At 41.4% G+C, this 16,008-nt stretch overlaps 1 protein-coding gene across 2 annotated transcripts in view; it reads right to left on the bottom strand.

The window, feature by feature from the left end:
* pikfyve (phosphoinositide kinase, FYVE finger containing) overlaps positions 1-16,008 on the bottom strand; it is a 66,531-nt gene that overhangs the window by 25,313 nt on the left and 25,210 nt on the right. For both annotated transcript variants that reach the window (XM_061840873.1, XM_061840872.1), the window contains exons 7-23: positions 12,205-12,294; positions 10,776-10,929; positions 10,534-10,691; positions 9,846-9,957; positions 9,630-9,777; positions 9,381-9,545; positions 6,817-6,879; positions 6,595-6,724; positions 6,292-6,472; positions 6,144-6,218; positions 3,746-3,853; positions 3,539-3,679; positions 2,589-2,715; positions 1,669-2,501; positions 977-1,390; positions 791-891; positions 635-706 (exon numbers count right to left, since the gene is read on the bottom strand). In XM_061840873.1, coding sequence (XP_061696857.1) covers positions 635-706; positions 791-891; positions 977-1,390; positions 1,669-2,501; positions 2,589-2,715; positions 3,539-3,679; positions 3,746-3,853; positions 6,144-6,218; positions 6,292-6,472; positions 6,595-6,724; positions 6,817-6,879; positions 9,381-9,545; positions 9,630-9,777; positions 9,846-9,957; positions 10,534-10,691; positions 10,776-10,929; positions 12,205-12,294 — 3,072 coding nt within the window. The remainder of the gene's footprint in view (positions 1-634; positions 707-790; positions 892-976; positions 1,391-1,668; positions 2,502-2,588; positions 2,716-3,538; positions 3,680-3,745; positions 3,854-6,143; positions 6,219-6,291; positions 6,473-6,594; positions 6,725-6,816; positions 6,880-9,380; positions 9,546-9,629; positions 9,778-9,845; positions 9,958-10,533; positions 10,692-10,775; positions 10,930-12,204; positions 12,295-16,008) is intronic.

Genomic DNA, 16,008 nt, shown 5'->3' with positions numbered 1-16,008 from the left:
AGTGGGTGTTTATGCCTCTCGCTTTTTAAAGGACAGCTTGCAGCATGCCTACATCGGATATTCTCGAGTGAAGCAAAGTTTCTGTGTTAAAACACCTGTCAGTCAGTCAAGAATATTTTCACGATAGGACTTGTGTTGTACTTGGAGAAACTTGTTGCCCAAGGAATGGTGGGGGAAAGAGGGTCGTTGGCGCAGGTGGCAAACTCCGCAGGAGCATGGCTATGAGTCAGATGGAACTTCTCACTATGGCCAGGCCGAAAAACCAGAGCATTTGTGTAGGAGGGATAACGATGCATTATAAAATACCATTAATTTTAAGATTACAGGTTTCTTCTGGGTCGGTATCTGTTCTCTCTAGCGCAAGAGCTCTCTGGTGATGCACCCTGTTGCAATATGATTGGCTGCTGCATTGCTGGAGATGATGGCATTTTGGCTAACTTGTTGTGGCATGATGCTGTTTCTTCATTATTAAATGACAAAAGAGTCGCTTGCATGTTATGAACTGAACGGAAAATGTGGACTGAACCGAAACAGTCAACCCCAACCGCTTTGACACTTCTCAAAAACTGTTCCATCCCAACAAGAACCAATCACTATGATTTATAACGTCGCAATAAAGTAGGAATTGTTTTACCTGAAACAGTATCGCTCCAGGAATACACCAAGTGAGAGGTCATTCTTTCCGTAGAACTCCATGGTGACAATCCTGTCAATAAATTTGATGACTACCAAACTCATCAAAAAACATTTAGTACATACGAGTAAGTAAAGATCCGATACAAGATTTTACCAGGGGCTGACGCAAGGGTTTGGTGCATTACTAGATTGAGCTGACGAGCTGCTGAATAGCACACATAGTCGCTGATGATTGACAGGGTTTAGACAGTCCATCTGACAAAAAAAAAAAAAGAAAAAAGAAACCATCATAGGTAAGATGTCACATATCCAAAATAAATCCAGAACCATTGATCCTCACCTTTGGGGCCAAGCTCATCTCACTCTGCTTGATAAGTTTGTCATCTTCACTCTCGGTCTTTGCTGGCCCCTTGATGGGTGGTGATGATGTCTCCTCAGTCCTGGTGTGGTAATTCAACAGACCAGTTGTCGTGGCAGAATTGAAAGGGTCACTGGCTTCCTTCTGCCTAATTCGCCCTCCCTTTGCTCTGTACTCTGCCAACAAATTGGCGAGGTCCTGGCAGCTACTCAGTTGGTCAACGATACGGGTGCTGGTAAGGCCGTGACATGGGAGGACGTCGATGGGCTTTATTGGAGCCACGCCATTGGTCTGACTTCCCACCACCGAGGAGGATGCAGAGTCTTTGAGGAGCTGCCGCTTCCGGCGCCCGTCCAGTTCTTTGAAGTCCTTGCTGAGGAGGGGCGACAGGTAGACCTATTGTATGGAAGACACATGCAAGCATGACCATGGGAACAATTTGGTTACTGTGACAGGATTATTTTGGCTAATGTTCAGAATTTATTTTTTTTACCATCTGACTGGCTGTAGAATATGATAAGAACCCAGGGCTAATTTCCTAGTTGTCAAACAAATGTGTTTATCTTATTGATGACACAGCAATGATCATCACCGCAATAGACCTTTCTGGTGCTAAACCAGTGAAAATGTTTTTTATAAAGTACATTGCTGTCATGAAGACCAAATCTAGATACCTTTTCAGGGAAGTAATCTCTGCTGGGGCAGTGTATGCCAGCAGGTGTGAGGAGGAACGGTTCTCGGAATGTAATGAAAGGTGAGATACACAAGATGATGTCCTTAAGCTCCTGCTTGAAGACAGCAGAGATGGACTTCAGGCGGTCATCGGTTGACGTCACCTGCTCCGCCACAAACATGCCCGTATCATCCTGTAGAGGGTCGCGAAACAACCTGGGTGTTGATGTTTCCGATGCCTTATTGTCAGTGCTTTCCAACTCTTCCTTTTCCTGATTTCCTTGTTCCGAAGTGCTGTCATCACAGGTCCTGCTGAACATGTTTGTCATCTGCTGATCTTCCTGCATGAGAAACGGTGGGGATACAGACAGAGGAACAGCCGGAGAGCTGGAAAATGGTGACGGAGTCAAAGTCTCTTTGATTCCAGCTTCCTCACTTTGGACAGAGGAAGCAGATAAACTTGGATGGTCCTGTCTTTCTATTCCAAGGGGAAATTCATCATCCTCAGGCTGTCCAGGCATTGCACAATCATCATCAGAAGTTCTCACAGTTGTGTCATGGCTTTGCTCATCGATGTGTTCGGTATCTGCGTCTGCCTTGGAGGACAGTCCTTCTAGCAGGCAGGGAAAGGAGGAGGTCTGAGATAAGCTGGGTGGCATGGCAAACTCATCCATGAGGAAGGAGATCTCGAGCTGCGAGTGATAGGCTACGCAGATCATCATCATGATGATCTCCTTCACGCGGGCAAGCTCATACTCAGAGGCACCACGCAGATTGATGGAGCATCCCAGGTGGGGAGCGCAGCCTTCAAAGAACATCAATGTCTTGACATCATCTGTGAGCACACACAAGGAATATGTCTCATGGTGGCTGAAAAAAAGGACTTTTATCTTGACTGAAAGAGGGGAAAATGAACGCTCACCACTGGCCAGGATGAAGGGCTGCATGAAAAATTTGTGACAGGTGCCCAGTCGAGGCTTGGTAAGAAGCTGATCCATGGACATGACTAGGTCACCTTGGGTCATTCGACTCACTCGGTCCAACACTTGCTAAAATGAAAAAGAAGTAGAGTGATTCACCTATTTACATTTCTTTCCAATGGAACCTATCATCAGCTATCTCACGACACCAACAAAAATGCCACAAAAAAGATAAATTAATTGCTGTATGTAAATACTGCCATCTAATAAAAGACCAATAGTTTATTGCTATGCCTCACTGTCATAAATAGATGAACAAAGATACATTATTTATTGTAAGTTTATATTTTTGACCAACTAACTACAAAGGTATAAACAGTAAATGAACTTGTCAGTCAAATAGACTCATTACTACATTTTGTGATTCGATTGGTGATCTGTGATTTTATTTAATTTTTTTTAAACTTGCTGTCCCAAAAATCCTGATTGTGTAAAGCCTAACACAAGTCAGTCACATTTATGTCTTTCAAATTCACCAGTATATATTTATTGAATATTTTGTGAAGACCTCAAATGCAGATTTTTTTTTTCTTATACTTGGCAGAATGCGCATCTGGTCAAGCATGGAACCATTTTGAAGACATTAGCAGAATATTGACCACAATAACTTTATTTTTGGAAAGGCAATGTGAGGTGGTGGTTCAGAGACAAAAGAGGGTCAACGCTGAGGGTCTCATTCTCGTCAGAGGAAAACTCCTCCAAATAAGGGTCGTTCTAAACAACACCCTGCGTCTCAGAAACAGTACACGCGCGCGCGCGCACACACACGCGCGCACACACACACACACACACGCGCGCACACGCACACACAGTCTGGTGAGTTTGGATGATTTTGAAAGTACTAAAAGAATGCAATTTTGTAACGGTACGATCTTACTTATATGTAGCTTACCTGCTTGACGTTGATCACCAGAGTGATTCCATGCTCCAGCAGCATGTCCTGAGCAATACGAGACACTGTCTTCTCCACCAGGACCAGGTTGGGCCGGACGTCCACGATACGCTGAACATAATTCTTCAAAAACTCTCGCTCCTGCCACCAAGAACAATCTTTTGTGGATCTCGGAAATGTTAGTGAAAGCAGCAAATAAGTACTGACCTGCAAAACAATGGGCTCAATGCAAGTAAACTTGGTTTCCTCTCTGTAAAGATACTCAATGGAGCACTTCAGCAGTAGAATTTTGGGGTTCTTGATGTAGGAATTCATCTAAAATACAAGTGGCAAAGTTGAAGTGTTGACAGGAGGGAAAATTTTGGGCAAACAACAAGAATAGCAAAAAATCCAAGATGACATTTTTCATCGGCTCCTCATCACCAGTGACCTTAAGAAAAAGCAGTATAGAAAATGGATGGATGGATTGTGACAGGTGGGGAGGAGACAGGGAACTGGCTTATGTACTGTATTCTACTGGGGCTGATCAGGTGACGGTTAGTCCTGATGTTACAAAGTTTGCATTTTTTAACTCCTGCATTTTCCGGACAATAAGTCGCTACTTTTTTTGGGCACAGTAAACCCCACGGTATGTTTAATGTTGGGGCTAAAATATTTTAATATAACCCCTTGCTTAAAAGCGCGAGTCGAAGAAGACCATCTCAATTGGACATAGAGGACAACGAAGCCACCTTGAGCGTGCGTAGAAGACTAGTTTTTGGTGCGCTCAAAGGAAGATTACGTATATTGCAAAATGTATATTTTTAATTTAATCTACTTAAAATCTTTAACAATAACTGGTCACATGTGAAAGTCATCCTTTTCTGAGGTCTGCCAATGGATTTTAAAATCGTGAAGCACAGAACAACACAGACTAAAATGGTGTGTGATGGAGATTTGCTGAGGCTCTTTAACGCTGATACTAAAGACAACTTTAGTGGTTTGAATGAATGGGAGAAGGGGGAATAAACAATACTTTTCTATTATGTTTACTGCCGTGTTACAGTCATTATTTGGAAACAAGATCTGTAAATAAACATTTACAAAGTTTTTCTGTGTGAGTAGGTTCACAATGAACAGGTATGTTCAGCATATAGTTAGAGCCAGAAGTTTACATATACTGTGCAGAAATACATTTAATTTTTTGTCTCATTGTCTGAAGTAAAATCCAACAACCTTTTCTGTTCCAGGCCAGTCAGGATCATCATGAGTGCCTAAAATTTCAAATCATCAGTAACCTTTTAAAAACCTTAAGCATGGATCTTTCCACACCAGGGGGGCAGAGCAAAAATCCAAAATTAGATCTACAGTTGAAGCTCGAAGTTTACATACATTGTGCCAAAACACATTTTATTGATATGTCTCACTCTCTGAAGTAAAATAAGACTAAACCACACAATTTTCTGGTCAGTCAGGATCACTAAAATTATTTAATTTTGTTAAAAATAGATTCAAACCCAACCTTAAAATGTTATCGTTCAAGTCATCTCATTTACTTCTTTACTATTCCGAACTTTTTTTTTTTTTTACAGTAGGCTCGTGTTTTTGCATATTTTGACTAATTAAAACCATTGTATTGCTAGATTTTGCCCGAACACTCGGGACTATGGATTTAGTCTTCATATGTTTCCAAAAGACCCGGTTTATCGTGAAAAATGGGATTGCACAGGTGCAAAGGACGAGGGCTTTCTGAGTTTACAAATGACAGGTAGGTGTGTATAGAGCTATTAAAAAAAAATAATAGTTGGGAGGGGGCGTAATCCTTCTCTCAGAACGTAACAAAAGGTCCGTGTATGTAAGTCAGGGGTGCTAAATGTGTTGATGTGCGTTGTTCATCTCCGCCACGGGGGCCGCCGTTGTTTATTGCTGCTAGGGCCAGTGTTAGCCCTGACGCGGAGGTGGATCAGGTGGGGAGGTGGTTTGGCCGCATGCGGGAGGAGAAAGGAGCTCTCCCGCCCACAGGCCACCGGTGACTGGGCACCCCTGAAGTAGTTACTTTGCCCAGCAAGGGTCCTCCTGAGTACGCTACATACTGTCATACATGCTGTCGGGGAGTCTGTTGTTAGTTAGAAGTGATCTGCATACCATCTAAATATGGCTCAAAACGATATGGTAATTTTGCCCCGGTCTAAATGTTTTCTTCTTCGAAAAGAGCTTCCATGTCAGAAGGGCAGAATGGCGACTGTCCCAGTGTGACATCTGCAAACAGCAATGGAGACAAGATGGTCGCCACTGGGATGTCGAGTGAGACTTCCGCAACTTTGTGTATTAATGACATGCTTTCTGCTCTTTTTTTTGTGTGTGTGTATAGACATTGAAGTGAATAATATTACAGTATATGTAGTTTTCATAATATCTATTTTAAAATGTATATTGGGCTGTCAGTGGCCCTTTAATTACTGTGTGATCATGGGTAAATGATAGACTGCAATGGCAACTAAGTTCCAAATTTGGGTTATGCTACCTCTATAGGAGTGGAACTCTGACATAAACCAAGGTCTCCCTGTATTATCTTGTCTGTGCGGAGACTAACATGAGTTTTTAAATGAAAATGAACCCGACCTACCTTTTTGTGGGCGATGTTCTTGGTGCAAACAAAGCCATTTACCACAGACGAATCAAACTTTCTGCCTCCAGGAATCTAAACACAAACAGAGATTACCTTAACCACAATCAAGTTTGCCAAATAGCCTAATGTGGCTTGCATGCTCTACCTTCTTAATATGGACCAACTGTCTGATGTCCATGTCGTCATCACAGTTACGGACATCAGGCCGCACTGTCTGGACCACCTGGCGGACAACTGGCACAATGATGTCCCTCCAGGACAATGACAGTGATTCACTGTAGAGCAGCTGCTGCAGCAGTGCCATCATGTGGCTGTGATTGGCAGAGCTGAGAAAGGAGGTTACAAATTTTGATTTAAAGTGAATATAACTGGCAAGGTCCAAGGTATTTGATCTACGTTTTGTATTTGCTCTCATTTGATTGCTCAGACTTTGATGCACATTCCTTACAGCAGCCTCTCCATAGCCTTCTTCTCTCCATTCTCCTCTCGGAGCTGGTCCAATGAGCTGTGGTGCCAACCCAAAGGTGTGAATAGCATCTCTTTAGCTTTCTCCTCCACACGCCGGTTGAAAAGAGATTCTACAAGAAACATGAAGACACGCAGGAAATAGTTGATTAGTTGGCTAGTTTTGTTGCTTGATTAAACTATTATGTGTGTTGAATAATTCTACCTTTGATGAAGGCATCACTGATGACGATGTTCTGACCTCCATCCTCTGACATCAGAAATTCAGCTGAGAATCAGAGAAACTCGCAAGTTACGGAAAGAACATTTATGTAAGGGTGGCTCAGACAGTCAAAATGTACTGTAGTGTGTCATGTATCAAGCACCCCCCCTCCCCCGCAAAAAAAAAAAAAAATTCTAGACATTGGTGCACATTATACATGCCGCCACCACCAAGAGGTTATGAAAAAGGTGTACCATATTTTCATGACCATAAGCCGCACTTAAGTCTTACATTTTCTCAAAAATGGACAGGGCATTTGTGTGTACACAGAGTTCCAAAATATCATCAAATATTGTGTGACTTTGATGAGCTCTCCGCCTGACTGGGAGGATTCCCTGCCAACATGACGCTGCAGTAAAGGTTAGGTTACAAAGACATTTCCAAGGTTTTGGGCCTCCCCCGAACCACAGTCAGAGCAATCAACCACAAATGGAGAAAAGTGGGAACAGTGGCAAACCTTCCCAGGAGTGGATGACCAACTACAATTACTCTAAGAGTGCCACAATGATTTATCCAAAAGGTCACAAAAGACTCTTGAAGAACATCTAAAGACCTGCAGGCCTCAGCTAAGATCAGTGTTTGTGATTTGATCATAAAGCAAAGCAGATTTATTTGTATAGCACATTTCATACAAAAGATAACTCAATGCACTTTGCCTGATTAAAAGCATTCAAATAAAAACATTTGAAAAAGTATAAAAGTAAGTAATTAAAACAGCTATTAGTGCAAGAAATATCACTGAAAAGTGTAAGTACTCTAAAACTCATGACGAAAAAAAAAAGTTTTTAATCTGGGTTTAAAACCACACTTGGGGGTGACGTCACCTCTTGTTCGCAACTGTTTCTATTTTTTGCAGCATAATAACTAAATGCTGATTCACCATGTTTGTTTTGGACTCTGCACTCCATTATTAGACCTTAGTCGGTTGATCTCAGACCCCTACTGGGTTTCTATCCCACTAGCATTTCTTTCATGTATTCAGGACCAAATCCTTTAGTGATTTATAGACCATTATCAAAACTTTAAAATCTATTCTCAAACTGACTGCAAGACAGTGTAAAGATTTTAAAATTGGAGTTATATGCCCTGACACCTTTGTTCTGGTCACAATGTGCGAAGCAGCATTCTCAATGAGCTTCAGCTGTTTAATGCTGTTTTTTGGGGAGTCCAGTCAGAAGACCATTTCAATAGTTAAGTCTACTTGAGATAAAAGCACAGATGAGCTTTCTTTGGTCCGCTTTACACATACCAGCCTTCACTCTAGATATGTTCATCAAATGGTAAAGGCAGTTTTAGTAATTGATTTGATGGCTGTTAATGGTCAGGTCGGAATATATCAGAAGACCAAGGTTTCGAATTTAGTCTCTGGTTTTTAAAGATAGGGAGGGCAGGTATTTACAAACAACAATCTTTTTTTTCCCCTCAGTTTTGTTGTGGTTCAGTTGATGGACATTTTTCCTCATCCAATTATATACGGAATCTACTTTAGACAGTGGGACAACACCTCAAATGAACAATAGTCAACTGGAAACGCTGCTACGTATAACTGTCTCATCTGTATGTAACTGTATGCACAGTTGTGCTCACAGTTACATACCCTGAATTTGGGGAAAAAAACATTTCCTTTAAAACATGACTGGGAGAACAACAGCCATCATTAGCTTCTTTATGGTTATGTTTTGTTTAATGATAACGCTGAAATGCTCAACTGTCTAATTTGAATCCCATTAATATAAAATTATATGGGTTTCGCCTCGAGCTCATGTTTTCTTTAAAAAGCTGTACCCATCTTGAAAATTCTACTTGGATAATCAAACATATGAGCACAACTCCATTCTTTTTGTTTTTTTACTAAATCAGTGGTTTTCTAACTAGGGGACCTGGGGCTACCATGAACAATTTCATTATTAAGGTACACCCAGCAGATAGAGCTAATTTTACTACCGAGCACACAAGCCAACACCATCCACTAAAATGACAAATGAAAAATGTTAAATTTGAACAGGAAAAAAAAAGTTTTGATTTTTGTTTGTGTGTCTTGATAAACTTACCAGTGTCATTTTTCAATTGTAAAACTGACCAGTGCACTGATTATTGCAAGCTAAGGCTATGCATATTTATAGAAAAACCGTGTGCGTGTGTGTGGAGGGGGGACTGACGGAGAGGGGGTTTGGGACGGGGGGGCCTGAAAAGAACACCATCCCCAAAAGGGGGGCACTGGAAAAAAAAAAGTTTGGGATGACTGTACTAAATAAATGTAGGCCTGTGAATTTCAAAATAAGAGCAGGTAAAAAACATTACATCGTCAGAATATTTAAAAAAAAAAAAAAAATACAGGTAAAATGTTTTGATAATTATAGGTAGAAGCAAAACCATTGATTGTAAAAAATGCATTATACATACGTAGAAGGGTTTTCCAGAAATTTGAGGCCAACTTTTGGGGATCTGTATTAAATATGGGTGTGCACTGAACATTAAACCTTACATGCATGGGAATTTGAACTTGCCTTTCTGCTCAGCAGTAGGGGGCACATGCGGATACTTGGCCTGCTTCTTAATGTGGAAGTTGACATTGTTGTGCTCCATGTTGAGGCTGATCGAGGCAGCCGAATCACTGTCCACCACAGATTGGGAGCTGCTGATGGACGTCCTCTTGCTGAGGCTGGCAGAGCCTGGACAGAAAGACAGCTGAAAGTGAACCAACAAAAAAATGTACCCAACCTTAACGTTAACCCCAAAGAACAAGTGACACAAACCCAATATATTGTAGTCAGACTCGTCTGCTAACTGCTCTGTATCACTGTCGTCAAACTTAATGTCCTTAAACCAGGATGGCTCAGAATGGCCTTCCACAGAGTTGACGCTGTCGCTGTCTGGAGAAGGTGTTTCAGAGAATTCTGTGTTCTGTGGAGCAGGCAGGCTCCATCAGTATGATGCGCCAGCATAGGAAAACGTCCAGGGGTTTTACTCACTTGCAGGGGGCGGTAAAGCGCGTACTCGTCTCTGAACAGCTGGTCGTTGTGTGTGACACAGTCCAACCAGCGCCCATCAACCAAGGCCTGGCCGATAGCTATTGCCTGGGCCCTGAAGAACAAAAATGAAAGAAAACGGAAATGTCTTTGGAAACTTCATCAAAAGAGGGAAAAGGCCATATGATGACACAGAGGAAGGGCCTTCAGAATATGCAGTTAAGAGAAAATAGCAGAGGTCCAAATTTAACTGCAGGTTGATCATTACAGATTATTCTCTCGTACCAAGCCTGCTTTGCATAATATATAGAGATGTAATGGATCGCCACAAATTGTGGTTCAGTACTTACAGTCACTTATTTGGAGATTCCCCCCACAAATAGTATATAAATGTAAAAACACACGGACGCACAATAGGTTTGCGGAAAATATATTGTCCTTAAAGAGAACAATTATACAGTACAGCATTGCTGTGCCTGTATTTTGCGATGGTATCTTGTAGGGACTCATTGTTCCCGAGGGAGGACTCATTGTTTCCACGAAATGTGTATCCTGGGACACAGTCTCCAGGGACAAGTGTTTTACCATTTATTTTTGTAAACCTAGAAATGACTTATGTTGGTCTTTCCTATATTTGAACAAAGGAGCATTATAGAAGTTGCATAACTTGACATTTTAATTGACTTGGTACCTGTTGGAGATAGTGCCGTTCCTCAGCAGCCAGTTTACCAGCTCCTTCCCCACAATACAGTTAGGGTAGGTCCTCAGCCAGTACCTGTGGTCTTGGAACTCCATCCCAGTGTTGTTGTGGCAAATTTTCTTCCACAAGTCCTTGAGTTGCGATGAGTCCTATAAGACAGCGAAGGCCAAAATCTATCAGTGACATCTGCACCCAGTGAGCAAACAATGCAACAGTCAGAAGGATGTAACTACCAGAAGGCTCTTCCTCTCCTCCTCGCTGTGGTCCAGCTTGGTGATGCTCTTGGCACCAGACAAGGCTCGCGTGGTGGGTGGGCTGACCGAACTGTCGTATGATGGCACCATGGATCCAGAGCGGTCCAGAGACAGGTTAGAGACACTGGCAGACCTGTTAGAGGCCCATCAATAAGACCACATCAGACAAAACGAGTTCACTCCACCATATTTTTGAATCATGAATTAACTGTGGCTAATCATATTTTGTTGTTAATTTTCAGTGACTACACCAAAGCCTGATTACCTTCAGACTTGTTCAATCAAGAAAACACTTACCGTAATTACCGGCCTATAAGCTGCGACTTTTTTCACACGCTTTCAACCCTGCGGTTTATGCGGTGATGCACAAATTAGCTGCACCATTTTTTCCTAACAGCCGCAAGGGGCAATCGAGTGGAAAAGGAGTGAGACTGGTGGAATATATATCCCGAGAAAGTGACTTTAACTGGTCCGGCCCTGTTAGCGCTAGCGTGTTACTGCCGTGTCTCAGCGATTTTTAAAGGTGTGGGGTTTTTTTGGGGTTTTTTTTTTTTTTTTAACTGGCCCTGTTAGCGCAGCGGCGCTAACGTTAAACTCTCTGTGTTCTGTCTTTTTACTTGTGAATATATCATGTTTCAATGTGGGTACTTGCAGCTTTTACACAGCTGCGGCGTATGTATGTACCAAATGGTATTTCCTTTACAAATGTCATGGGTTAGGCTTATAACCAGGTGTGCACTGTCGGCTGGGAATTACGGTAAACTGAACCTGCCTAGAAAAAAAAAAAACACGCAAAAAAAAAAAAAAAAAACCACGCAAAAAGCTGCAACAAAATGCCTTGATCAAAAATAAATATAAATAAAATAAAAAACAGATGAGAAATAATTACAGTAACACCTGCCAGGATAGGATTACAAGGCCATTCCTAAATATTTAGTATTCCAGCGAAAAATGGTGACAAATTGTTCGCAAATGGCGAAAACATGGAATGGCTGGCCTACAAAGATTAGCCCAGGATAAAAGGAATGACTCATCCAGGAGGCCAGAAACGTACTGGGGATCAGAATAGCATGTCTCTCTCAAGGATAAAGAAGAGATTTGGCAAAAATAATATCCATGGCAGAGTTTCATGGCGAAAAACACTCCTGACTAAAAACAATATATGCTTGTCTTACTTTTGGGGAAAAAAAAACAAAAACATTTGAATTATACCTAAGACTTGGGAGAATAATTGACTTTTACTGTGAATTTAACCTTTGGAAGGTGTGTTCTCGTTACATCTCCCTTACATGTAACAGCATTTCAGAAAAACAATGTCATACCAGCAGTCAAATGTGGTGGTAGTTGTTTTTCCCCCCCAAAGATTTTTGAAACAAGATTGCCTATTAGAGGCTAGCCATTGACCCACCTCTTCCTTGTGGGAGATTTACCCACATCTTCTTGTAGTGTGCCAAGTCTGGAAGGGAGGACACTCTTCTGTGGTTCTTGATGGAGCATGCTTGGAAACACACACGTACACAATTTATTATTTTGTCTACTTATTCTCTTACCCCCAGTGCTAATGGCCATTTTGCGTGAGTATGCACAACAATTTGCTCCTCTACAGAGAGCAGTGGGCTGAGATGAAATAAAAAAAAACAACCAGCGACACTCACATTTTTCTCATCCCAATATAAGTTTTTCTAGGCCAGGAGAGTGAAAAATAGGGATAGAGAAACATTTTCTTTGAGGAAATTTGATAGACAAAGAGGTGACAGAGGTGGGGGTGGGGCAGCCGCAAATACACTGATTTAAACTAGCAAAGCACACCAAGCGTGGAGATAGAAACCTAATGCAGTGCTGGACAAGGACTTCCTTGTGATGTGCATGGTCATTGGATGCTTTAACAGTGGAAATCAACAATGTGCTTAAAAATGCATAAAAAGATGAGGTTATCAAGTCAAAACACTCATACATTAATTAAGAGTTTGAAAAAGAATGTGCTGTATGATCACATGCAGAGTCTTGTAGACCAGAGTGTAAAATTAAAAAAAAAAAAAAAAACCATAGTAGGATTATCAGACCAGTTACACAACACACACTGGATAAACACAAATGTAACACTTTCATTATTTGTATTTTCCGGAACTGCTCCCAAACCTGTGGTTACTCACAATGACTGATTTACAAGTGGGGGAGGAGGGGTGGGTTGGTGGATGCAATTACCGTAATTTCTCATAAAATGCGCAAATTTTCCCCCAAATATTTTCAAAAAGTCAATCCAGCGAATTATATTTAGGTATGGATGAAAAATGAAAAATACAATCACATTGTATAGTCATGTACAGGTACTGTACATAGTGGTAAAAAAGGTATACATATACATTTCAATATAATATTCGATGTCTTATGTTAAACATTTATATACATTACGGTAATGTGTTCCACCTACCTGTGCTCTCTGACCTCCTCGGGGGAATTTGGCATTTTACGATTGTTAGCGTAGCATATTTATTGTTATTTCACCAAACATCAGAATCTGCCGTAAGTTTGTTTTAACTTCAAGACAAAAAAAAATGTCGACTACAAGTTGTGCAGCCACTTCGAAAAGAAATGTGTCATCGTTCCTGTAATGACGTGGCCAACCCGGAAGGAGCGTGGCAGTTCAAAACAACGTGAGCTCAAACTACGCAGTACGAGCGTAAAGGGCACATTTTAAAAAAATGGGAGGGCGCACACAATTGAAATGCCCGCTTTTTTGAGCTCTCGTTGTTTTGATAGTGACCTGACGCCATAGGAAAGCTGCTACAGATTGTAGCCAAATGGAGGGTGAGAGACTATGCTGCGGAACCAAAACTCTTGGGATTCAAAAAATGTTTCCTCACAAACGCCATGGATGGCACAGAGGATGACATGCTGTAGGTGCAAGATGGGATGTGCATGATGCAATGCAGGATGCAATGGAACTGGGCAAAGTGACCAATGATGAGTTCCACAAGATTGCACCAAAGGTAGCTAATATGGATCTTTTTCAGACTGGGGATAAGTCAGATGCTTCTTTTGAAGGCTTGGCCAAAGATGTGTAATGTAGTAGATAAACTGCACTATGCACAAATATTTAATTTTTTCACGTTAAATAGTTTATTTAAGACTGTAAAACGTGTTATCAACAGTATTAATAAAATGTTATGCCATTGTTGAGCACTTATTTTAGTTGGTTGAGGGATTCTGTTCTGACCAATACAGGGACCAGGACAAGTGTGTCCTGTGGCCTGTCCCGAAATATACATTACTGCTGCATTAGCACATGCACAAAGATCATTATTACTGATTGTTGTACAGACAATTTTTTGAAAAACAATACAAGTACAAACAATAAAAATAAAAACCTAGCAAAAAAACCCAAAACATATAATTCCTAATATTTTGAGCATATGGATAGCAGCAAATTGGTAGTGTGCGTTGTACATTGGTAGAAGGGTTTTCCTGATTTTTTTTAGGTTACCTTTGGGAGTCCGCATAGTACTTCAGGACCGATTATAGACGAGAAATTACAGTACACAAAAGACCTATATCTCAAAATTAATTCATAAATCTGTCCCAATTCCTATGAGTGAGCACTTTTCCTTTGCCAAGATAAGAAAATGTGACTGTTGCAGAGCTGTACCTTAAGGTGTTAAAAGTACAAGCAGGGGGGCTTGGTCAAACAGAGGACAAAAAGGGACATCAACTACTGGACACAATTTCCAAGGTTCAATTTGTGCTCCAATAAGCGTCGTTTAGTGTTCTGTGTAGTATTAACACTATTCCGAAAAGAAAGCTTTGTAATACTTTGTTTCTAGCAATTAGTGGTAGAGTGTATAAAGCAGCACTCACGCGACCCTTGTGTGAATAAACGGCTTAGAAAATGGAATGGGGTGGGGGGGAGGGGTAACATAGGGATTCTCAAACTTTGGGTCCAGGTAGGGACTCCTTACAGCAGGGGTGTCCAAACTTTTTGCAAAGAGGGCCAGATTTGGTAAGGTGAAAATGTGTGGGGGCCGACTATTTAGCCTGACATTCTTTGAACCATTAACATTAAATACAACTTAACTTTTTGGGATTTTTTTTTTTTATTTAATTACAAATGGCATACTTTTACTTTTACATTTAGGTTTTTACCAAAATCACAAACCACAAAAAATTAAGAAAACTATAAAGGATATCTAAGTTCATGTGAAACATTACATATTATTCACTATTATATGCTCACTGTAGGAAAAGTGCTGAAAACAAAACAATGATCACTGCATATTCAAACTGTGATTTTGACCATCACAAAAAAATTAATTAACTGAGATTTAAGAATTTATTCAACTCAGAGGACTTAAAGGTCTTGCCTGCACTAATGTGAAGGGTGATACTGGGATCTTGACTGCAGTATGTAGTCCATGTCTGGCTCAAGAGCAGTGGTTTTGATGCGCAAGACGTCACGCAGGTGAGAGTCACTCAGTCTCGTCCTCATGCGGCTCTTGTTAATGTTCATAACGGAGAATGTCTTCTCGCACATGTATGTGGAGCCAAACAAGCTCAGCATTTTCTTAGCAAATGTCCGAATTGCTTGGAACCTGCCTTCATCCAGCTGGCGGTAGAAGTTGACAAGAGGGAGCTGTTGGTGCCGACTGCGATGCTCGGCGTCACACTGCAGCTCAATGAGCTCCAGTTGCAGGTGGTCTGGAGCGTCATCAGGGTCCACGGAGAAAGGAGAGGAAAAAAGTGTGATCTCCTTTTCAATAGCTGCAAAGTCCCGAAAGCGCTGCTGAAACTCCTCAACCAGAGATGAGATGTCTGCTGCATACTTTGTCATTTGCGCACTGATATTGATCTGTGGGAAACTGGTCACAATTTCCTGCAGCGACGGGAAATGTGCGGTATTGGGCTGCGCCTGTGACAGGTGTCTTTGGAAAAGTAGCAGCTTGGTCCGAAAGGCTTTGATGTGTGAATACAGTTGGCTTACCACTGCATTTTGCCCTTGAAGGCTTGTGTTCAGCGCATTCAGATGTCGCGTTATGTCAACTAAAAATCCCAAATCAGCCCGCCAAATAGGATCATTTAATTGTGGAATGGGTTGTCCCTTTTTAGTCAAGAATTGTCCAATTTCCTCCCTGAGAGAGAAGAAGCGCTGCAGCGCAGACCCCCGACTGAGCCACCTTACGTCGGTGTGATACAAAACATCTCCGTATTCAGCCTGGAT

This window comes from Syngnathoides biaculeatus, chromosome 14 (genome assembly GCF_019802595.1).
Source record: "Syngnathoides biaculeatus isolate LvHL_M chromosome 14, ASM1980259v1, whole genome shotgun sequence".
Lineage (NCBI taxonomy): Eukaryota > Metazoa > Chordata > Actinopteri > Syngnathiformes > Syngnathidae > Syngnathoides > Syngnathoides biaculeatus.
This window is presented reverse-complemented; position numbering and strand designations above follow the sequence as displayed.